At 44.7% G+C, this 24,810-nt stretch overlaps 1 protein-coding gene across 3 annotated transcripts in view; it reads right to left on the bottom strand.

The window, feature by feature from the left end:
• LOC146854879 (sodium- and chloride-dependent betaine transporter-like) overlaps positions 1–24,810 on the bottom strand; it is an 898,269-nt gene that overhangs the window by 358,102 nt on the left and 515,357 nt on the right. For all 3 annotated transcript variants that reach the window (XM_085652289.1, XM_085652287.1, XM_085652288.1), the window contains exon 3: positions 8,037–8,171. In XM_085652289.1, the coding sequence (XP_085508415.1) occupies positions 8,037–8,171 (135 nt within the window). The remainder of the gene's footprint in view (positions 1–8,036; positions 8,172–24,810) is intronic.

Genomic DNA, 24,810 nt, shown 5'->3' with positions numbered 1-24,810 from the left:
TTCTTTTGTTTTTAGTAAAGGCCTTTTCAGGACTTTCAGACAGTTGTGGTTTAACTGTTTTCCCTCACCAAACTGTCTCGGCCTAATTCTTCATAGGATTTTTCAATTATTCTGGCTTGTTCTTGTGGTTGTTCTGTTACATCAAATTCCCCTAATTTCTGACGGATTGGCACTAATGCTGCTTCTCCTTTAATATTCGATATTATTATTGTTGATACCTGGTCGAAATTTTTCAGTAACTTCATCCCTAAATTCAGAGCAGGCTCTGCCCCGTATTCGTTTTGAATTTGTTTCAGGACATCAGGTATTACCGCCATAGACGAAACACCATGTGTTTTAGTGTAAATAGCAACAAAGACTGTGCCCCAAGTGGTGCAGTCTTTCAGATGTGGTGTTATCCCCATTGGTAAACAGATTGTTAGAATTCTATGTTTCTCATAAGGGCTGGTTTTCGGAAAATACCGCTTTGATTTGAGTAATTTTTTGAGCTATCCAGAACGGAATTTGTTCACGTTTTGTGGGCATTTTACCCATGACTGCATATACAGTCTGTGTTGTGATTTTTAGCGCATTCCCCTGGTGAGAGGTTTGTCTTGGAATGGCTATTGTTGGTTGGACTGTGAAAGTCTGCATGACATATTGAACAAATTGTCTATATATTTTGATTAACTCCTTGAGTTGAGCTAGTAATTCTACGTCTGACATTTCTTCGATGTCAGGATGAGGTGTGTAGCCGGCTAAAATCGGCCATGTTGCTCCTGGTCTACGTAGTGGACCGAGCCTGGTAATGTGATTGTAATGTTTTAGGGCGCCTTTAAACTAGAGAGATCATGCTCCTGGTATGTGAGTGGAGTTTCAATATCCTCGAAAGGAATATATTCATCAGGTGGTTCATCTTCTTTGTAGAATTGAAATGTTTTAATTGCTGGATTTGATTCTGGGAATACTATCCATGGATAGAATGCCTCTGTCTGGTGAGATTCATGTGCCTCCATCGCAAAAACTGCTGTACCACCTCTTGGTGTTAGGCCATGTTTTATAAGTTTTAGAGTGATGGCTCTCCTTAAATCAATGATTTTCGCATTTTCATCGGTTTCATTAAAACCTGAAAATCAAAAGCTACTGCGACATCGTCGGGTACAGCTCCACTGGTTCCGGTGTTATTATCCTCGTTTATGGACATTTGTTTAATGAAAATTGCAGAGCAAAGATAAGGTTCACAATATTTTGGAGCGCTGTATCCTTCAACACTGAACAGACCAAACAGCTAATACATAGGATTTTTTTCCTACTCAACTATGGCGGATATTATCCCTACCCACTCCAGACGTCTTATGGAGTATTATGAATAGGGGTCTCTGAGAAAAGCACGACTGAGTTACTTCAGTATATAGCGTTAAATTAGTGCCTTACCAAACCGTTGGGTGCCATGTAGTGTAGTTCCTATATTCCTGATAGGCTCTGCGCACTGGAATAATATACACTATAGTTTTGACATAGGACTGAGGTCAGTATGTCTCTATCGAGTACATTAAACTTAATTACTTGTGTGCTCCAGCTAACTCAGAGGTCACTAAAAACTTCTCGAATAAACAAAAAGGAATTAGTTTCTGACAACCGCATAAACATGACAACCTTGTTTCCCTTAGAATCGGAACAATCTCAGAATCGTGAAAACAATAGATAATAGTTTCACTCAGTCAATCGTGCATGCTTTGTTTCTACAGAGTTACACAGAAATAGATAGACAGGCGTTTCAATAAAAAGGGTTTATTGAACAGTCTTGTTTCTCATGCAAGAGATATGAACTGCTACAATCGTAAGACAGAATGCGAAGTATAATACATACAGCGTTAGCAGTAAGATAAAATAATACCGAAATAGCATGGTTTTTAGCTATGACAGATATTCATAAAAATACATACATAAATAACACAGGCTAAAATGTTAATACTCATCTGATGCTTACAGTTAGTTCTACCCCAGTCTACCTAACCTAAGTGTAGTACGAGGTGAGAAGTAGGTGCTGTTTGTCTATAGTCTAGTTTAGCTATATTTGCCAAGATTTGCCGAGATTTGCCAAAAGTCCCTCTAGGTTATCGTCTGCTCCAGACCTTAGAATGAGGTTAGAATCTCTTTCCGAGTCTCGATCTCTAACACCCCGCAAGGGGAGTCAGAAACACTGGAGCTGAATTCTCTGAGAGGAGGATGACAGCTTCTGGTCAGTGCGTCAGGCGGGGACTTGACTTCTTTCCGAATTTGCCGTGTCAAGCCGCGTCGCGCAAGTAGGCAGCCGAACCGTGGTTTGCCATGGTAAGTGAAGGTATATTTATACCTTGAAGGTGTTTAGGAATGCTGGTATTGACATAAAAGTCGGGCAGAAGAACGTCATGAATGAACCCCTAAGGAATAGATGTTCATGCATAAGAAATGAGTTTCTGGAGAAATCAATATCCAAGCAAGGGGAAGTCCTAAAGGCTTAAGAGTCTGGTTTTCCAAGAATTCGTTGTGATGTAGATGAATGGATGTAGGTGGCCATGCCTGTATTTGGTTAGCATGGATAATGCCTAAATAAGGGTAAGATTTTTATGCCTAAATATGGGCAATGCTAATTGTGCCTATATAAGGACATAAATCGGAAACCTATATACGGTATCTAAATCGACACACAACACCTTATTCTCTAACCCGTCAGCACACATTAAAATTAATAAGGACATTTTTTAAAAACTTCAAATTGGCACATGGAACAAGGCAAGGTTATTCCTTGTCTCCACTACTCTTTATACTTGCCATTGACCCCTTACAGTACCACATATGATCTACTACTCAGATCAAAGGTATACCATACAACTCTGGCCTTCAAAAACATGGTTGCATATGCGGACAATGTTCTAATATTTATGGAAGATGCTGACCAAGCCATTGAAATAATACTAGAGATTGTTACCAAGTATGCACAGTTCCAGGCAACTCTCTCAACCATAAAGAAATGGCAATAGTTCCACTAAATTAACAACGTCATTCAATAATGATAGAGTCAACTGGACCTAAACGGCAGTCTAAGCAACTGAAATACTTAGGGCCTGGTTACGAGTTTGGCGGTGCCGTAGGGGGACCGCCCAGCAGCCGCACGGTCAAACCCATGTGAGAACCGCCCACCGTATTATGACTTTTTTTAATCACTGGTGGGCGGTTCCTTTGACTCTCCCTCGGTGGTGCCTATAGAATAAGTAATGCAATGGGAACGTCAAAGGATGTTCCAGCATGGCATGGACCATGAAGTCCATGCCATGCTGGAACTGGGGGTGCATGCACACAGGAGGGCATAGGATGTGCCCCCTTGCATGCATCCACATGGAGTGAGACACAAGGACGCCCTATAGGGCCCCTTTTTCTTCCTCACCACCACTATTTTCATGGAGTAAAGACCTCCATAAAATCAGTGGTGGTGAGGAAAGTCGTAATATGCTTGGCGGGACTGAGGTGGTCCTGCCAAGCATACCCCTGCCTCAAGACCGCAGCATCTCTGCCAGGGAACAGCAGTTCCCTGGCAGATTGGGAGATCCCAGTGCGACACAACCGTCAAGGTCGTACTGTGCAGTCGGACGACCAACACTGCCACCCCACCACAAGTCTGGCAGTCCGAGGACTGACAGACTCGTAATTCAGCCCTGAATGTTGGACTTGACATCCTTGGTGTGGTTTTCCCTCAACTTCTTGCCTTCCATCCTCCTCTTTTTGCTGAATTTGTTTTGCTGACTTTAGGACTCTGCACACTTTGCCACTGCTAAACAGTGCTAATAGTGCTTGTGCTCTCTCCTTTAAACAATGCACATTTAATTTACTTTTTAGTCCCTAGTAAGCGGTACTGCATGTACACAGGGCTTGTAAATTAAATGCTACTAGGGGTCTTGCAGCACTGAATGTGCCACTAACTTAAATAGCCTTTTTTTAAATGTCTCAGACCTGTCATTGCAGCCTGCATGTGCAGTTTCAAATTACCATTTCGACCTGGCAAAGTAACACTTTTGCCAAGCATGAACTTTCCTTTTTAGTACATATAAGTCACTCCTGGGGTAGGCCCTAACCAGCCCATAGTGTGGTGTGCAGTGTTTTCAAGAAGTTGGACATGTACTTTTAACTTTTACATATCCTGGTAATGAAAAGCTCTTGGATTCGTTTTTCACTATTGCAAGGCTTACCTGTCCCACAGGATAGTATTGGATTCCATTATTACCTTTAATAGGTGGCAACTTTCAATTGGAACTAGAGAAGGAAATCGAGTTTGGTGTCTAGGAATTGCAATTTAAAACCCTCTTTAATGGTAAAGTTGAATTTTAAAGTAAGTCACAATGCTGAAAATGCCCCTTTTAGAAAGTTGGCATTTTCTTCTACTAACCTTTTGGTGCCTGCAGTCTGCTCCTGGGTCACATGGCCCTGGGTGTAACTGGTAGTTGGTCTTTGTGTATTGCTCACAGACAGGTAGACATAGGAAAATAGGTTTTAGCAGGCTGGGCCATGGGGGGGAGAAGCTGTCACCCACTACACTTACTCATAACACAGCCTCTGCCTGAGCACACTCACAAATGGTTTGACACTAGTCTTCTGTCTGGGGAGAGGGCAGGGAGGCAAGAAATTCCAAGCACCTCTAGGGGTGGAAACCTCCAGAAACGTCTCCTACTTCAAAGTGGGCACCCGGTATAAATAATGGACCCTCACCCTACTCTTCACAACACCTCTGGATTTGTGGTAGACTCAGAAGGACTGCTGTGCTGCTTTGCCAGAAGGACTGATACTCTGTTACCCTGTTGTCCTGCTGCTGTGCAATGGACCTGCATCTTGATCCCAAGACTGTCCAAGTGACTCTAAGGATTGTTGGCTGGTATTCTGATCAGAGCCTCAGGGACAGATATTCTCCAACCATCCTGAACCCATCACCTGGACTCTAGTTGCTGTGTGTCTAGCCTCCAAGTAGTGCCACCCCTAGTCCTGGACCCTTCCAAGTGGGCCTGAAAGTGCTCTGCCAGTCCAGCTGTGGCCAAGCAGAACCAATGCAGCGTGACACACCACATCACAGACCCGCATCAGAACCACTGTGTAATGCATCACACACGCAGGACCTCTGTAGCACCTCAGAACCCCCGCTAGTCTCTGCATTGCAGAACTGCAGCTCCTCTAAACCGCCTCTGCACGATGCACCTCGACTCAAGTCTTTGCATTGCATCCCATAGCCCCTCGGAACCGCTGCTGTGAGACACATCTTAGCGAAAGTCTTCATATCACAGGAGCTGCTGCGTGACGCATCACGTCACATGTGTTCACATCGCAGCTCCTTGAAACTGCCACTGCTTGACACACCCATGATGCGGGATCTCGCAACATTCCACAAATCATGATTTAAGGTACTTTGTTCACTGGGCCTAACTTGATCCCTGTATCTGGCCTGCTCTCCTTTGCAATCAGCCTGAACTTGTAACTTTGTCCCAGTCCGGCATGACCAAATAAAAGAATGTCTCTTGGTGCTTCTTAACACTATTCTCACATAAACCTTAAAATGGTATATTTCTGGTTCTACTGATTGGATTTTTGTGTGTTGAACTTAAACAATTTACTACATTTACTCTACTTGTTCAAAATTAGTGTTGGAGTTTTCATGTGTTGTGTTTTCACTTTTTTACGGTTTGAGGTCCTGCATACATACTTCACACATTGCCTCTAAGTTAAGCCTGATTGCTTGTGCCAAACTACCAGAGTGGAAAGTACAGGTTAATGTGGGGTTTGCTTGTGATTTCACCCTAACTGAAGTTGTGGTTACTGCTTGAGTAGGGTGTATCCCCGTCAATCAATAAGACAATTTCCAACACTTAGGTATAGAATTTAAGCGAATCTTTGTTAACGCAAGAATCCATATTGAAAATACCCTAACTATGAAAATCGAAAATCTCTTGGAAACATTGCGGGGCAGAGTGGAACGCATGAAAATGATCACAGCCCCAAGATTAACTTTATCATAAACATGTTTCCCCTTTTCCTCTCTGTACATTTCTATAAAGGAATTAATAAACTAATCTCAGACTTCCGCTGGAAAAATAAGTCATCTGGAATTCAAATGGTTGATGCTCAATAAAACCAATGGGGGTCTTAATTTGCAGAATTTCTATAATTACCAAACAGTCTTTTTACTGAGACAAACTGGCTAGTGGATCTCTCTTTGACCTCACCAAGGATGAAGACTGAAAACAGCATAAGAAGAACAGCCATCCTGCCTCAATTTACTCACTATGTCTAACCTAAAAGTTCCCTTTATGTTAAATATTCTTTCAGACACAGATAAAGCTATTAAAATCCTTGACTGTACATTTTTTAATAAAATCTGCTAATCAACTGCGACTTTTCATTGGCTAAATAAGACTATTCAAATAGATTGGAAAAATAGTTTTGGGAAAGACTGGGCAGAAAAAGGTTAAAAAAAACTATAAAAGACCTGTACCAAGCTGATGAAACACCATGCTGCAATCCATGTAGGGTTACCTAATACTGACTTCTATAACTTCCTTGGACTTAAATCTGTTAAGATTTGAAGGTTTAAAGGGAATTAGCACCTCACACAATATGGACTGCATTTAATATTTGAAACACATCTCTAAAAAGAGTCATTTGGCTAGTAATATTTCCAAATTACTGGAGAAAACAAATAACAAAATACCTAGAAACTGTAATGAGAAATGGGCAAATTATATATTAGTGATGACTAATAATCCACCTTCTAAACAGATCTGGAGTTCCATATGGTTTAGGTGCCTAAAATACAAGATATCACCATTGTTATACCAGTGCAAATACAGGGCTATTCATAAAAGCCTCTAGACAATGACAAAACTGTATAAACCAAGCCTATCCAACTCCGCCCTCACCTTGGAGCTGTGATCATAAACAAGCAGATTTGGAACATATGTTTTTTTTCACTCCACTGTTGTTAGGAAACTTTGGTCCGAGGTTGAAACAATAATGAATGAAATATTTCAAAGAAACATATGCCTCAAGAGAATCCTATATGAATAGAAAAACTGAAACAACATCTCATTCCACACATGGTGGGCAAGAGTATGTGTTATAAGGAATTATGACAATATTCTGACCAACAGCAGACCCTCTAAGCAGCTGTGGAGCAAACTAGACCAATATTTGCAAATGGTAAATCCTCCATAATGATCTTTTCATGATTCTCTTTCTCATGATGAGCTACAAACTCATTAGAACAAATCAATACACTTTTATATTTCCTACTCATATAATATTAGATTGGATCACTCTATGCCCCTTACTGCTTTTTTGGTTTTTCCCCTTTAGTTTTACAGCATATCATTTCAGCTCTTAAGTTGCACCTTTTTTTCTTTCCTGTGATATACCGGATATCGTACAATTGCAATATATCATCTCTTAATAAAATAACCTATAGATATCTCTGCTCAGGCAACTCTATCTCTAATGAGCCTGTATTTTGCCATATACTTATATTATAACATATGAAGTCATGTGTTTATAGCAGGCTGTCTCCCTCCTCTGTTTATGTTGTTTTTATCTAAAATTAAATACAAATATTTGAAGATGAAAGAAAATGACAATAAACGGCATAGTGCAGTCTACCACCTGCATGTAAACTATATATACTTAAGTTATCCAGCTGTGGATATGACGCCACATCCTGGGCCTCATTGCAGTACGTTACATTAATCTACTGCCTAGACACTACGCTGTCTTTTGGTCTTCCACGTGTGGCATTCTCTTGGCCAGATTCATCACAGCTTTGGTCAGCTTTCCAACAGCTATTATATTTTCCAAGCGCCGCTTCATAAATGTCCACACAGCTTCCACCTTCCCCACCCACCAGCTACTGGTCCTTTCTATTGGTGGTTTTTGCTATTGCCCTCTGGCAGGAGAAGCTTTGTCTCTTCTGATGCACTGCGTTCCCCCACAGGTAGGGTGGCTAAACCTCCTAGTCTTGCTTAAAACAAAATATCTCTGCACCTTACCTTCAAAGATGGGGCATATTTTTCTCCAGGCTGTGACTCCGCCTTCACTGGTGTACTGCCCAAGTGACGTCTCCAGGAAGAACACTGGGATGCCGCAGGTGAAGAGGAAGATGAGGTAGGGAATGAAGAAGGCACCTACACGAAAGGAAGACAGATAACTTGCATTTATCCGCCACTATATACTTGAAGTTATGAACTATTGTTGATCATTCATCACCAAAAGCATTACATTAAGCTTCAAATTATAAAATGTATTTTATGAGCATTAACCAAAGCGTTAAATCAAAGAATGGTTGTCACCATCAAATGCCTCATAAGTCACGCGCTTGATACATTTTTCATCCCAATAGAGCCTTTAAAAAAAAAAAAACAATCTAAGCACGAGCTATTTCTAAGGTCAAGTTACAGATAGCTCTGTGGTTTATTTACCTATATTGTGTACTTGGTCAGAATGAACCTGACCATGTGGAATTTGTTGAAATAAACACAATTCCCAACTAATTATATGAAAAAGAACTATACAAAGAATGCAATATCCGCAGACACTAATGCGCACATAATGAGTGTCCTGGAGTGGTACCCCAGGTGAGTTAAGTGGCCCGGTCTTTCCTGGGTTCACAAGCACCAAACCTGGTAACTCCAGATAAGGAATCACTGGGCCCAGTAAAGTTTTACTGGGTGTGGATTCACACCTGGTGCAAACTACTGGTAGAGACACAGTCCGGACCCCACTTGCCCACTCCCCGTCTGTACTACATATATTTCTCTCCTTGATCTGCTATGGGGTGCCCTCTCCACACATGTTTGTACCTGACTCACAACACCTGCATAAAGCTTAAAATGGCATGCAGAAAAGGAATCAATATTCCCAGGTCTACATGTTGTTCCCTGTTGTCGGTGGAATAGCTTGTGTTGGGGTTATTGAGGAGTGCGCAGCCGTGGCAAGTTTCCCAGGTCCATGCATGATGTTCCTCGCCTGTCCAGGTTTTTCTTAGAATTCTGGGTTTTATAGTCCTGTTTATTCTATTACAAAACAGAACTAAAAGTCTGGGAATTCAAAGAAAAAAACTTGGACTGCACCAGTACATCATGCATGGATCTGGGAAACTTTGCAGCTATGGCAATGCGGAAACACCAGACGGAATTAGACATTCCACCCGCAGTATAACCAAATGACAGGCAATTGTTATGAGGAGCTACCTGTTATGTAATGGTAACCTCACTAAAGATCCACAATTTGGCAAGGCTGGAAGACTTCTATGGGATGATGACATCCTGGATGATGGACAGCGGCTGCTTCTGACAATCACATCGGTATGCTAATAGTTTTGGGTGGACAGAACACAACTCTATGTTAAAGAACACATAATCCCAACATAAATTATCACAAGCTTGTTTGCATACTTCTTTATTTAGGCCAATCTGATCTGTGAAAAATGTCCATGTTGCCAAAGGCAGTACAACTTACCACACTAGAACCAATGCGGCAGCCAGGCTGTGCGGTAAGCTAAATGCACTGTCATAGGGGACAGGGCCGAACTCTCAGGTGATTCCACACATTCTGACTTTAGGAAGAAAGTTCACCCCAAACCTACAAACAAGTACTAGGCTCATTTAGTCAAACTACCCCACCTGCAGGACACTCATACCAGACATTCATGCTCTCTCCAGTTTAATGAGCAACTTTATTAATCCCCTTTAAAATGTACCAAGAACTGCCTCTGACTACACAGGTGTTTTAGAAGTGGTTACTACTGGTACTTCATATATTTAAAAAATGTAATTACATTTCTTGCTCTTCTTTTCATCCTTGATATGTGACAATCCTCATCTTGTAATGGTGTATTTAGTTGATTGTTCTTAATCTCCAGGCGAACGCATTTTATACTGCTTCAGGAACATCTTCCTGCTGGTGTAATGAGTTCTTCAGCAGGTTTGTGCTGAAATGATGACCCTGGCGTGAAATTATATCACCTCCATGAACTTCCTCTAAAAGACTGCAACGCTCTCAGTACCGTAAAACTTGATTGGGATCCATCTATTCTTAATGCCTATTGTGCTACATAAGGTTTGCAAACTTGATTGGGATCCATCTATTCTTAATGCCTATTGTGCTACATAAGGTTTGCAAACTTGATTGGGATCCATCTATTCTTAATACCTATTGTGCTACATAAGGTTTGCAAACTTGATTGGGATCCATCTATTCTTGATGCCTATTGTGCTACATAGGGTTTGCGCTAACTGCTTCTGCCACGCATTCTCCAATGTACATTCCTTCATCTCATCTGGTTCTTGCCAAACTTAAATTCCTCCATCTCAAGGAAATCGCCTCTGTAAGAAAGTTCATCTTTTTTATATGGTCCCCTTTTTTGCCGGAATGTATCACTGGCGTAACGAAAATTGAGGGGGCCGCTGTGCACGGTACGCAGAGGGGCCCCCTCCGGGCTCAATCAGGAGCTCTCCGGCCAGAGTGCAGTGCCAAGGGGGCCCCCCGCACCGCATGGGCTGCGGGGGCTGTGTTACGCCCCGTTGTACTGTAATTTTGATATTGGGTAGTGGGGAACTGTCCCCAGTGCATGCTCTTTGATACCATGTAATGGGTTGACTCAATTTGGCATGTCTAATTTGCAGGTATGTCAGCAGTACACCAGTGCCGAAAAAGCCCAAGAGGTATTAATAGTTAGATGGCACATGGGGACTAGAGTGCTGATTTACACTATCCTCATAAGTGATTTGAAAAGCAATGATGTCATAGAAAATGTCATGAGTGATGTAATATGTGAGGTAATTAGCAGTGCATGGTGCGGGCGTGAGTTATAGTTACTTTAGGGCACAACATAGTTACTAGAGATAACTATAACTGGTGAATTTCAGTGATATTTTTAGTTTAAAATGTAACGTTGTTACTTAAATGTTCACCTAACTGTAATATTACTTTATTTGTTTTCAGTGAATATTTGGGGTTTGTTTAACATAAAGTTATATTTTACTACCATATGTAAATCCAACCACCCAGCAGCCAGGCCTTGTAGCCAACACCACGTGGGCAGGCAACCCCTTGCCACGTACAGCCTTCTGGCATGCACAGCATGCGGTTGGTCTCACAGATTCTGGCCGCACTCAAACAGACTTCTTGACTTTGTCAAAATAGTCGCCACACCAAAATATAAAAAGTGAGCCTATTGGCTTTATCAAGAGGTGAGCATATCAATAAATATGTAAGTGGATTTAGCATATTTTTCCAAAAATCAGCAATATGTTTAATCTAATGTATATTTCATTAATTCATACAATGCAATGTCTATTAAGATTGATTATTATTAAAAAAAATTAGCTAACTATTAATTAAAAAGTCTATGAATCATTGAACAAAGCTTTTATTATTATATTTTGTGGGTGACAAATGTTAAAATATATAGTCACGGACATATTGTTTTTTAGCCCTTCTTTTCACATTTTTAGCCCAGAAAATGCAATCAAATAACCAGCCACTAGAGGACCTTGTACTCCAGCTGAAGACCATAGAGCTCTAGCAAGAAGTGCTTTAAAAAATATAAGTTCTCCTACGGTCATGGATTTAATAATCCAGGAGCCTTGCTGTTTTTTTGGTTTTGATGTTGCTGGGGGGCTGCTGGATTCTGTGCAGCCCCCAACAACACTACAAAAAAGCTTGGTAGTGTCCTTCCCTCTTCTAGGGGCACTACCAAGTTAAAAAAAAATATAAACAAAAAAGCCCTCACATGGCATCATGGGGTACTCTTTTAAGTTTAAGTGAATAACAAATGAGCAGCTTCTGTTAATGTTTGTGTCCTGGTGCCATCCTGGACACCCTTTTTAGGTCGAGACTAGCGTTGCAGCGCATGCACTGCTCGCTTTGCGAGGCATGCAGTATTCAGTATAGCGTGGAAGCTTTGTGGAAGCTCCGCCCACTCTCCGCCCATCTTTATCATTGGCTTAGGTCCTAAATGTTGCCTTCCAATTGGTTTTAGGCTTGTTAATCCCTCCCCATGACGGCCATGTCATTATTCGTATCCTTCCATGGTTACTGGCCCCTTTACTCTAACACTATTTTCTTCCCGCCCCCCTGCCCCGCAGTCCATGACTTCTTGGGCCCCCCAAACCCTCCCATGCACTCACGTTTGTGCCTTCTACAACTGCTGCTCATGTAAAGCACTGCAATGCCCGCTTGGGGTTGAGTTTGCGCTACATTAAACTGGGAAGGTGGCAAACGGAGGGAGCGGAAGAGTGCACCTTCACAGCTAGGACAGGCAGCAGGTTTGGGAGTAACCGCAGATACCGTATCCTATTTCATCGAATCTCCCTCCCTAAGATTACAACAGACTTCAGGGAATTACTGCACCATGTCTAGGTCATCGCTGCCTGAATCAATGATGGTGGCCCCTGTGGGGACGGACAGAGGGCTGGCAGGCAGAAGTCCGTCTTCCCTGTGCGCACCTTAGGGTCACGTGATCGTGGGAATGGCTCCTGCACCTACAAGCTGAAGATGGCGGTGAAGGCGAGAGGTGGGTGCGAGGGAGGTCCTGGGTGGAGAGAGGGTGGTGAGGGGTCCCGAGGGCTGTGAGAGCGGGAAGGGTGACGGGGCCAGGTGGGATTTTTTTTATTTTTTTTTATTTTAAAAGTTTTATATAGCGCTCGCTTGACCCGTAGGTATCAGAGCACTTTACATACATACTGTAAAGAAAAACAGACGGAAATTGTATTACATAGTAGGCAGGCAGTAAGGAAGCAAAACCAGGGATAAAAAAAATACAGCATGGAAGATAAGGTGGTTAACACAGTCCGGTCACCAACTATCCTTGAATGTCAAGCGAGAGGAGTAAACTCGGATATTGAAGTCTAGGTTAGTTGACGTTGGTCAGGAAAGTATTTGTTAAGGAGATGGATTTTCAGGTCCCTTTTGAAACAGGAGAAGGAGGGGTTGCATCTGAGGACTCTAGGGAGAACGTTCCACATCCAGGGAGCGTTGCCAGAGAACGATCGGTATTGTGTGGTTTTCTTTTTCAGTTTCGGAGGAATAAGAAGGAGTGAGTTGGAGCTTCTCAGCGTTCTGGATTGACCTGCTCTTACCAGTTTGTTGTTCAGGTAGTTAGGGGCCGGAGAGTGAAGGGTTTTGTGTGTGATGCAGGCCAGTGAGTAAAGGTTGGCAGTGACAGGGACAGAGTGGGATGAGGGCTCACAGTGATGGGTATACGGATTGCCAGGTCACCTGTCAATCACGGTGAGTGGACACAGTGGGGCTGTGAGGGGTACAGAGGGTGTCACATTTCACCAACGAGTCCTGGGGGCACTGGGTGAGGGTGTCGGGGTCACCTGTCACCAGTGCATGGGGTCTCTGTCACAGGCACAGAGGGGTGTGTGGGGTACTGGGGCATGATGGCATTAACGAGGCGTGGGGTCACCGGGTAAGTGTATTACAGACCCCGCTAAGAGGCACACATGGGGTGTGAAGGGTTCACCTGTCACCCGTGCATGGGGTCTCTGTCACAGAGTGGTGTCAAGGGGTTACTTGTCGCAAGCGCGTGGATTGGGGTCATTGAGTGAAGCGTGATGGGTATAGAGGGGATGTGAAAAGGATGGGGCCATTGATCACTAACTGGGCTCCCATGGGATGTGAGGTGGGCGTTGGGTCACAGGGTCAGACACTGAGTGGGGAGGTTGACCTTGGCTTCTGTACAGACTCTGCTAGTAGGAATCTCCTCCTCTAACAGGACTTTTAAAGCACGGCTAACCCCCCATGAGTGTATCCAGGCGCTGAGAACGTGCGCTTGTCAGTATGGGGGTAGATAGCCTAAAGCTGGAGTAATGTTGAGGTGTAGAGGGGCATCACACACTGGGCTGTGGGGCTTGGTAGCTACTGGCAGGACTCGGCAGAGTCTTTGCAGATAGACATGGGTCACTGAGGCCCTTCGGCACAGCGAAGCCAGGGGATAGATTAATGTCTGGCTGCACCGACCGCCAAGCGGTAACACTGAGAACTGTGGAGCTGTCAGGGTGGACTATGAGACAACATGCATGCTCCTGATGGGTTGGCTGTGACCTTAAAATCAGCCTGGTCTGGGGATGTGTTTAGTTTGGGTAGTGGGGGCTGATGTTCGGCTGAACTGGTGGGCATTGGGTATGACCAGACAGAGTTGAATCAGGCCAGGGGACCTTTTTTTCACTTCTTTGATATATTTGTTTCTATTTAGTGCACACATCTGTTTTTAGGTAACTCTAAAACGGCCTTTTCTTATGAGGATCACAGCAGCCGCGGCCCGTGGAGGGTGTTCCGTGGGGCGGAAAGGCGGGGCAGGGGATGGGCAGGGTGGGGGTACTAAAAACCGGAATATGGATAATTGGAGGAAAGTAATCAATTAAATAAATAAAACGAATTTCGTAGCGTGCGCTGCTTCGCAATTTGCGATGCAGGGCGTGCTACGAAATTCGTTTTATTTATTTGTTTACTTTCCTCCAATTATCCATATTCCGGTTTTTAGTACCCCCCACCCTGCCCCGCCTTTCCACCCCACGGAACTCCCTCCACGGGCCGCGGCTGGATCACAGATGTGTTTTTATTCTCCGAAAGGTAGTAGAGATAGACTTCAGAGAAACTGGATCAACTGGAGAAGGCAAGATCCTCGCGTTCTTCTCCCTTGGAGGTCTGCAGGAACATCAGCTCCTTCATTGAGCTGATGAAGGCAGACCCAACCTTGTGCTGCACTTCGGATCCTCTGTTTTCCACCAGGCTTGAAGCACCAGGTCATCCTTTTGGACAATATTGCATCTTCATATTTAAGACCCAATGGCAATCTAATATATATATTACGTCAGCAACAGAGCTTATGAATACTTCTATATAGGCGTGGGGTGCAGCCAGGTGCCAGTGTACCACCCATGCCTGTCGTTTTCATTCTGAGACCAAATGTTTCTTGAATAAAGCTGGGTGAGCGCCAGTGCCCAGAATACCAGTTTGTTTCTCCTTTTACCTACAGCAGTGTGTCCCTATTTGTATGGGTCGTGCCTTTAAATTCTGTATTAATCCTGCCAGATTTGCTGCGCTGCAATGAAAGAGGTCAAATGTTAAACAAGGTCTTCTGACAAATTGCTGCTCAGGTGCTATCTCACAGGCGTTTTGGTGTTTACAGCCCAGCTCTCACTTTGCAGTCTGAGAAAGGAAAGTAAAGGGAATTATTTGATGGTCTTGCTGGAATACGTGCGCTCTGGGCTGCCAAGGTTCCAGTGTGTGTATCTGTGACATTACTATGTATCCAATGCACTTATGTATTCCATGTCTTAAATATGACACCTCAATTGACACTTTATCACAAATATGAAAGACGGGTTAATATCACACCCTATGTGCCAGATGGCTGAACGGTTTTTGGGATTATTACAAAACGAGCGGTATTTTCCTTTGTAGAGGTTTTTGTATATTGATCTGTTAGTGTATGCATGTTGTAGATGTGATCTGTATTTCTTTGTTTTGGAAGAAACCCCCTTTGACCTCTTTGTAAAGACTTTCTGTATGAGGAATGACTATTCGTTAATTTTAAGAATTTATCCTGCTGGGTTAAGACTTGGGTGGGCCTTGTGGTGGAATTGAATATATTTCTTGTGTTTGGCCGCGCATTGGGCCCCAGGGCTCCCATCACTTTGGCCATTTCTTTTTTCAGCAGGGCGTGCAGTCCCACTTCCTGAGCCAATAGTGGCCATGGGATCCTAACAGCCAGGGCCCAAAGTGGACACCCTGGTTCCCAACTGGGGTACCCACAGCACACACGATTAGGTGCTGCAGGTGGAGCCTGAGGACCCCGCAGCCCTGTTGGCTCCCCACATGCACCCATCATGCCTGGAGCAATCTGAGTTTCATACCCGCAAAAAGTCCACCTTGTTGCAGTAGTGTGGGGGGAATGTGAGCACTATTTCATTCCTCTGCCTTACTCAATTACAAGGAGTCATTTGCCTCCTACCCAAAGTGCCTTGACCAAGGGTGAGGAGAGTTTGTACAGCTAACAGTATATTCCCCATGACCTATTCCCAGTAACTAATAGGGTACCAAAGAGGCTGCTAGCTGCACAAGTTTTCTGTGGCCCGCAGCATTGTGTGGGATATAGAGGACCAAAGCATCTCACAGCTGCCCTACCGTGACTTCACGCTTGAATATAGCACTGGGGCGGTGACAGCTTCCGTATAAGTGGGCCTTTGCCAATGAACCTTGGACAAGGCAGGAGACGTGGGTGTAAGGGGTAAACGGGCAAGGCAAAGTGTGATATAAATATACTTCTCTGTCCTTGTCAAAGGCACTGGGTAAATGAATGAACATCAGTCTTGTGCATGGCGGGATGATTATAAAAGCTACCCACACCTTTGCACAAGATCATAAGGCTAGGAGGTGGGAATCAGTCAGGGAGCCAAGGCCCACTCCACATTTGTGGGATGCACGGGGTTAAGAAGAAATATTAAGCTTTAAACACCTTCACTTTGTTATGATCTTTGCAGTTGTTCTATAAAATCCACAAAAATTACAAAAACGTAACATCCCTCATCCTTTTGCTAAGCTGGGGAGAAGAAGAAAGTACACTTCCGCGCCCAAGGCAGTGTGAGGAGTTTCTGGTCCATAATGTCTCCTGTGCATGATGGGGGTTATTCAATAATATAGCCCTGCCCTTTTTAGGTCTCGCCTGGCTATTGCGTAAGCGATCGCTCAGCGAGACTCTAGTAAGGGGCTCCCAAAAGTGCTCCCAAAAGCGGATTGCATGGCGAGCACGCGCACCATCACGTGCATCGTGCCGCCATGCAATCCGTTTGGCATCGTACTTAAAAGGGTCCGCTCCCCCGCCTGGAATGCGCTCTCCCCGCCCCCCCAAGCGTGCACACAAATTTGCGTTCACTTTACAGAGGACTACAACTTGTTAGGTTTTGCACAGCTGCCATTTGCCACTCGCCAGCCTGCTTTCAATTTTGCTGTTGTTTTTTAGGTGTGATCCCACAGCAAAGCTAGTCCAGCTGGTGCGCTGCACAGCCACCCCACAGCAAAGCTAGCACTGCGAGGTGCTGCACAGCCACCCCACAGCAAAGCTAGCCTTGCCAAGGTGCTACACAGCCACTCTACAGCAAAGCTAGCCCTTCCCAAGCATGACATAACTAACCTAGTCCTGCAAAGGTGCTGCACAGCCACCCCACAGGATAGCTAGTCGGGTCGAGACTCTACACACCTAGGCTAGTTCTGCTGAGGTGCTGCACAGCCACCATGCGGCAAAACTAGTCCCATCGAGGCGCTATACAACTACGCTATTTCTGCCAAGGTGCTGCACAGCCACCACGCAGTAAAGCCAGTGCTAGCAAGGAGCTAAACAGCCACCACACATTAAAGCTAGTACCCCGGAAGCACTGTCAGTGTCTTGCTCCTTGTGTACAGACTTGTGTTACCGCTGCCAGGACAGACCGTTCTCTTCCTGCTCCTGGGCACAGGACACACTCCCTGCATTTGGGACACAGCCCCTGCCCTGGCTGCTTGGCCACAGGATAGGCTCCTTATTCTTGTATGTGCCTCACCAGTCTGTGCCTCAGTTCCTGCTCCTGGTTCTGGCCAGTCACGTTAGTATATGCCTAGAGGAGCTCTGCACCGAGTCAACAGGATGTGCACAGGCCAGAGACGCCCCCGCTCTCCACGGGCCAGAGGCACAGCTTGTGTGCATACATCCAGTGTCTGTCAGGGAGTACAGGTCGAGGCACCCCCCCAGTGTACACGGTTCCAGTATTCGGCAAAGTGCACAAGTCCGGCGAAGCACTAGAACTGTGTATTTGGTGCAACGTAAGCAGGACTGGCCTTACTTGGGGTCGATGGTGCCAGCGGCGCAGCCCATACAGTGTCCACAGAGGATCGAGGGCGGGTAGACGTGGGGGCTCACCACCTGGTTACTGATGGGGGTTCTCCTGCTTCTCGCCATGTGCTGGTGCTGGGCGCTGAATGGAGGTGCAGAGATGAGTGCAGTTTTATCATTTTATGTTGACATTTTATTTTGAATAGCGCTTTCTATGACGAGCGACGCTTCTGAGCGCTTTTTGGGCAATTAAGTAAACAGCTACTCTTTTTTTGTGCTCGGTTGGTAGAATCAGTGTTTTATTGGATGTCTTTCTGGGCCGTATTATGATGTGCATGAGATGCGTCGAGCATGGCATGAAGCAGACCGATGTGAGAGGGGTTTCCACAATGCTTTAAATATAACAGTGCACGTACAGTTGCGCAATCTAGAAAAATCATATGCATACCCTAGTCCCCGGCCAAACCTCGCTTATAGTCTGGCCTCATATACTGAGAAACATTTAGTATCTTTAAACATATATGAATGGAGTTTCTACAGTGTACAACCTGAAGAGACTCACTACTGGTTGTTCTCAAATTTGGCACTGAAGAAACACAAGGCACTATAGCGTGGTTTGCCCAGGATCACACAATTGGGCTAAGCGGGGAAGCTGGGATTTGAGCCTAGGTTTTCACTTGCCATTATTCAGCCACACGAGGTATCTACACCGTCTCTACTTTTGCAGAAAAAAAACCATTGATTAGTGTATTAATAAAGTGTGGTCAATAAAACTTGCATGTCGAATTTGGAACCACTTGCTCACCAACCTGATACTACAGAAGACATGTCTGTCCAAATAGTTAGATAAACCCTATGTTATACAATTGCAAAAGAGCAAGAAAACTCATTTTTTTGTGGGTGTAACTGGCATCCATTGACTTAACAAACACTTGTTTATGCCGCCATGCACAGTAAAATATGTCCACAGATAAGCTTCCAATAGGACTCCGTGTTACCAAGAACGCGATCCTTTACTTGTAATCATTGTTGTTTTCAAACAAGAGTTCGATTGCAGCCACTGAAGAGAACCAAGACACCCTTAACAACAACAACAAAAAGCATTTGCAATGCAATAGGTCTCACATTTGCGACAGTTTGAGCTATTGGCATTATAAATGACAATGCATTTTATTTGTGTTCAGAAAACCTACATAGTGCGCGTTTATGCACCGCTTGCAATTTTCAAAACACGTAAATAAAAGGCATTGCTATTTATAACACCAATAGCTCAAACTCTCGCAAATGCGAGACCTATTGCATTGCATATGCTTGTTGAAAAAGGCTATGGTTTAGGGCTGCAATGTCCCCTCACACACTGGTAAATGCAGGTGGGTCGATAAATAGCCCACACACCACAAATGTGACAAAACTGCAATTGGATTTTCTATTCAATAGAAGAATTCCCTTCTTCAAATCCACATTTAGGGATCCTGGGATATTATTGTGTTGTTGGTAAAGCGTATGACTTCTTCTACATTTAGGATGTCTTTGTTATACCATGGAGCATGACATCAAATAGGACCGCCATCTGGGAGCCCATGCCAGCAGTCCTGGTGCTTGCAAAGAGCTGTCTGCATGGCATCTCTCACGATTGCCTGAACCCTGCACTTGGCCGCCCTATTGAAGAATGGCATGCCCTCCATTCATGAAACAGCATGGCCAAGGCGGGCTTTTCATTCCCACGTATTTTTAACTTCGAGTGCGCTTGCACCTCTTGGCAACAGACCATCTAAACAACACTCCCGCCACACAATTCCTTTAGGATCAAGTCAACACCGCCTGTGTTCGCGAGTGCTACCGCCCTGCAGTAGCGAGTGCTGACTCCACAAGCCCCCTCACCCTACCGTCACAGTGCTACTATGTTACACAGGCGGCACTTCATAATGTCCCCCACTGCCCCCCACACTCCCAGTCCTCAAATGTGCACATCTGAAGGGAGCGGAAGCATCTGAATAGGCGAGGAGGGATATTTGCCTAATTTATTGACTTGAATAGCGTGAAGCCGCCCTTACATCTTCCCACCGCTCCGTGATAGGGTTAATGGAACCAAGAATTCTCTCCCCTCCCCTTCCCCAACCCCCGGGCCTTCTTACACGGGCTCTTTTTTCAATTAAATCCTCCTTTCTTCTTTTCTTTACTCTAAGTTGCCCCCTTTTCATTGCAGACCCCCTGCCAGATTCCTTGTGTGTTATATAAATGTTTCTGCTTTGCTTAATTAGCCTTTCTTCCTTGATGGCATTGAAGGCGCGCCAAGCTTTCCCGCGGAGGATAGTCCCCCCTGGAACAAGTGGAAGGGACTTTTGGGAGGAAGAAAACCCCTTTTGCAGGCGTTGAGAACATAGAAGGGCGCTCCAGCACTGGGACTCAATCACTGCTTTGTCCAGTCACACCCTGGCCCCTCAAGCCGCCAGTTCCACTTTACTCCCAGCCACAGCTAATAATCTCATTAGGAGAATGCTTTGCACTGTAGCCGCCACTTGGTTTGCCCTATGAGGGGTGCAGAGAGCAATGTATATATTTAAATAGACAGACAGATAAACAGACAGACAGACGCTATTTATTTTGACTGTCGAGTGTGGAAAGGGGTGTTGAATCAGGCAGGTAAACATTCTGTGTCGTGATGCGCCACCCTTCCTTCAACAATGGTAATAAATAGCATATTATATGTTGCACAGCTGCAAATAAGGTTTAAGCCCTGCAATTTGTCATGTGTACTTGTTTTAACGAAACAGCCAGAGGATACGTACGCACAATATGGCAAAATCACTTTCAAGAGACTTTGGGGCAGATTTACAAGCCCCGTACGCCACTTTTGCGCCGCCGTTGGGTCACAGAAGTGCCGCAACGGCGGCGTAAAGCCAGCGCCATGCTGCGGGGTATTTATAACGTGACGGATCTAGGGAGATGCGTCACTTTGTAAAGCCCTGCGCCACATGAAACCTGCGTCAGGTTTCATGTGGGCGTTCCGTCAAAGGGGAGGCGTTCCGGCACAGGAACGCCTCGCAAAAGTGCCTGAGTGAAATCTACAAGATTTCACTCAGTCACTTTTCCGACCCTGCTGTGTCAAAACCTTGCGCCTGCTTGAATCAGGCGTAAGGCGTGACGCACCATGTTGGACATAGGCAGGGTTGGAACAGTGCTGGAGTTGCGTCACGCCCGCGACACGACTCCAACACTGCGCCAACCTTACACCGGCAGATGCGACACGCATCTGTTTATCCTTGCGCCATGATAAGCCGCATTGTAAATGCGGCGCATCTGTGGTGGCGCAAGGGTAAACCTGCGTCACGCATCTTTCCTGGCACATCCCTGCTGATTTGCAGGGATGCGCCAGGAAACGTAAATCTGCCCTTTGTGACTAATACGAGTTCTTAAGTAACTTTTACATCCAATATGTGAGGCACTGAAATGCAATTTTCTCATGTCAGTTTTATTGCACTGTGGTAATGTAAAAGAGAGCGCAATACAGAAAGAGTGACCATGAGAGAGACAGAGAACGAGTCAAAGAAAGGAAGGTAGAATTGAGGGGGAAAAGCACCTCCGAAAAGAGAAGGAAAGAGTTAGTAAGACTCTGGGGATCAGAGTTTAAGCAAGGTGGGGAGGAAAATGATAAAAGAGAGAAATAGGCAGAAATTGAGAAGGTGGGAAGAGAGAATACATGTTAGAAATGGAGAGAGACGAAGGAAGAGACATTAAAATAGAAAGACTAAGAGGGATGGGCAAAGAGTCGGACGGTCAATGTAAACTTTTTTGTCAGTGATGAGCCGATTTTTGTCCTGTATGCTCTTCTTTCGTTATGAACGTGGCAGGAACGGTCTGCAGCGATTTTTTTGAAGACGTTTGAGCGTGTTTTAGAATTAGAATGAGCATTGTCAAGTGACCTCAGAGTGCTGATCCCGAAGCAAGTGTAATCCTTCCAAAGACAGTATGTGAAAGATAAAGATAAGAGTGGAAGACGGAGCGAGGAGAAACGGAAAAGGTGAGACAGATGGAAAGAGAAAGAAAAACAGAAATAAATGGGGATAAAGTGTGAGAAATAGCGAGAAAATTAAAGAAAGGGCATCATTTTCAAAAGACTGAGCCACTTATATAAATGAAAGTCCAAGGGAGACAGGAGGCGGCTATCAATGATATAACAGCCGCACTGTGCCCATTCCAGGAACCGTACCATACTTGTGTATCTGCATTACTACACACAGACAACAGTCATTGTATTTTGTAATGGTTGTTGGCCGCAGTTTTATTACTCATTACATACGTCATATTTGTACAACTCCCCTGGACAACTTCTTGGAGCCGGGGTCATAAATCATTATCACACATTATCACAAACTGGGCATCGCTCAGTGCCATTTGGTCATCATGGGTCATAAATCATCGGGTATCATAAATCATTCTCCAGCAATCAGCCCTTATTTTGTTGTCATAAATAACTCTGCCTGATCATCATAAATCAGTAGCCATAAATCATGGTCATAAATCATTGGGATGCCATAAATCATTCTGTCACAAATCTGTCATCATATTGTTGTCATAAATCATTCTGCATGGGCATCACAAATTTTTAGCCATAAATCATCAGTTGGCCATAAATCAGTGGTTTGCCTTTTGCTCATTTGCATCTCCTAGGGTCGTAAATAACCCTGACAGCACGTAGATTGTTCTTTGTTGTTTTCCATGCCCCCTGCATGTGGGGAAGTAGCCTGTCCCCGGAGTTAGGCCCCAACTCGCTACCTTGCTATTCTCTTTTGTGCCCTGCCATCTGGCAGGGGCTGGGCTGCGAGTGCCGTCTCTGTTTGCTACCCCGATTTTTGTCAGACGGACTCACCCAGTCGTGAGGCATCCCAGAGTGAGTGGCCCTCCTTCTATACACCGTCCTGTCAGTGTGTTTCCATAACCGAACCAATACACCTTTTGTTTCTGCCACACCGCCAGGGAGGCTTCCGTCTTCCTGCAGCTCCCCCAACCTTATGTCGTCCCTTTGCGCCTCCCGCTGCTCTTACTGTGGAGCCTGCCCATGCCGCTGCTCTGCTCGAGTGCTAGGATACCAACCTCTAGCTGTGTCTCCAGAAGGCTGACGTCTGGTAAGTTCTGATGGCAATCTTCCCACAACGAGCTGTTGGAACATTAGTATTGTGCAGGTACCCGGGTGGTGATCGAAAGATTGGGGAGGGGTGATCCTCAGAGCATTCTGGGAAACTGAGTACAATGAGGTGAGCAGTGTAAATGAGCGTTCGCACGCAGCAGCTGAAATTCGTCCCACTTAGTAGTAATGATGTTGTTAGGAGAGGAGGAGTTGAAGGGCATGTTCAACAGTAATCAGTCGAATTCCGGTCCGTATTTTAGTACACTATGGCACATGTTAGATCACCTGGAGGAAGATAGCATTGTTAAAAGGAAGAGGAAGGAGAAATGGTGTAAAGCAGCACTATCGAGATTGAAAGACGTGCGGAGGGCACACTACGAAAAACTATGGGATGGCATGGGCAAGCCCTGAAAAGGAGTAGCATTCAGATATGTGTGTAAGAAATAAATACGCACCAGTCATGGTAAGCGGAGTGGAAAGCTTTAGTGCCTCAAAGAAGTAGTGATAAAATCAAGGTTTCAGTGGCAAGCATGGGGTCAGGACGTACTTTAGAGTATTGATGTTTTTTAAAACCGAGATAATATAAAAGTTTCCAGTAGCGAGCATGTGTATTTAAGCAGCATCGGAGGCTTATTTTTCATGTAGGCGTACATATGGGGGCAATGAAGGGTGAATCATGGTGGGTGTTTGTATCAATGATGGGAGTCACAGATAAATGTGTTATGTAGAACGTAGCAGTGTTTCATTGTTTCATTAATTGAAATTGAGAAAGATATTTTTTGTTTTTAGTCTCTGTATTGTATTATTAATGTTTCATTTCATTGATGGTCATTATTTTTTTTTTTATAGATACCCCTGATGAAGGGTTGTCCCGAAATGCATTGGGTGTTTTAAATAAATCGTGACTTGTGGAAACACTTTGACTCTCCTGTGTTTGTGTGGAAAAACGCAAATGCATAAGAAAATTAGTAAAAGAAATTGAAGGAACCGAAGGATAAAAAAGATGAAATTAACAGAGTAAAATTGGATGAATTGAGAAGTTGAATATGAATTTGATTTATTGGATTCATTGGCTGTTAACGGCTGTGCAGCTTGAAATGGAGTCATACCTGGTTCCTTCCTGTTCAATCTTCCCACAAGGCCATGGTGTGCTCTGCTCCATCCTTGCCTTTTTGTATATGATAGAGCAGGTGCAGTGGCACCGAGGGTCTGAGGGGGCCATCTTTGCCCCAATAGGGGAACTACTTCAGTACTTAACCCAACAAAGGAGGCCCATTTTGCTTACCTGCATTAGGGCACCGGGGCCCATATTACAGATAGACGCACTTTCCATTTTTGTGCCAAGACACACTTTAAAGCAGGTGCGCCAGGTGCAGGAAGGTGTACCCTATCGGGAAGAATGCACTACCCTACAGGCAGCCGTGAACGCTCGCTGCCATCAAGGCAGCGCATTCAAGAGAAATATAAAGCAGCTGTTTAAAAGCTGCTCTGTGTTTCTCTGTGCAGGTGGCAACCCGCTTGCACTTTTAAAAGGGATTAGAGATCCCCTTAGAGATTAGAGATCCCCTTGCAGGCGGGTGCAGTGAGTAACTGCACCCGCTGGCAAGGGGATGTCTTTGCGGGTGGGGTCCTGGGAACCCCTTTCATCCCTTTAGAGGGCTGCATTTAGAATGCGCACTGAAAGTGCACCACCTTTTTGTGGCGCACTTTCAGTTTGTTTTCTAATGGCATATTTGCCTTTGCGCCCACAACGGTAATACGGCACGAAAGCAGGGGCAAAGAGATTCCCTCATTTGCATCAGACCACTCCCCCATGCAC

This window comes from Triturus cristatus, chromosome 4_1 (genome assembly GCF_964204655.1).
Source record: "Triturus cristatus chromosome 4_1, aTriCri1.1, whole genome shotgun sequence".
NCBI lineage: Eukaryota > Metazoa > Chordata > Amphibia > Caudata > Salamandridae > Triturus > Triturus cristatus.
The sequence above is the reverse complement of the archived record's forward strand: the minus strand, read 5'-3'. Positions and strand labels throughout refer to the sequence as shown.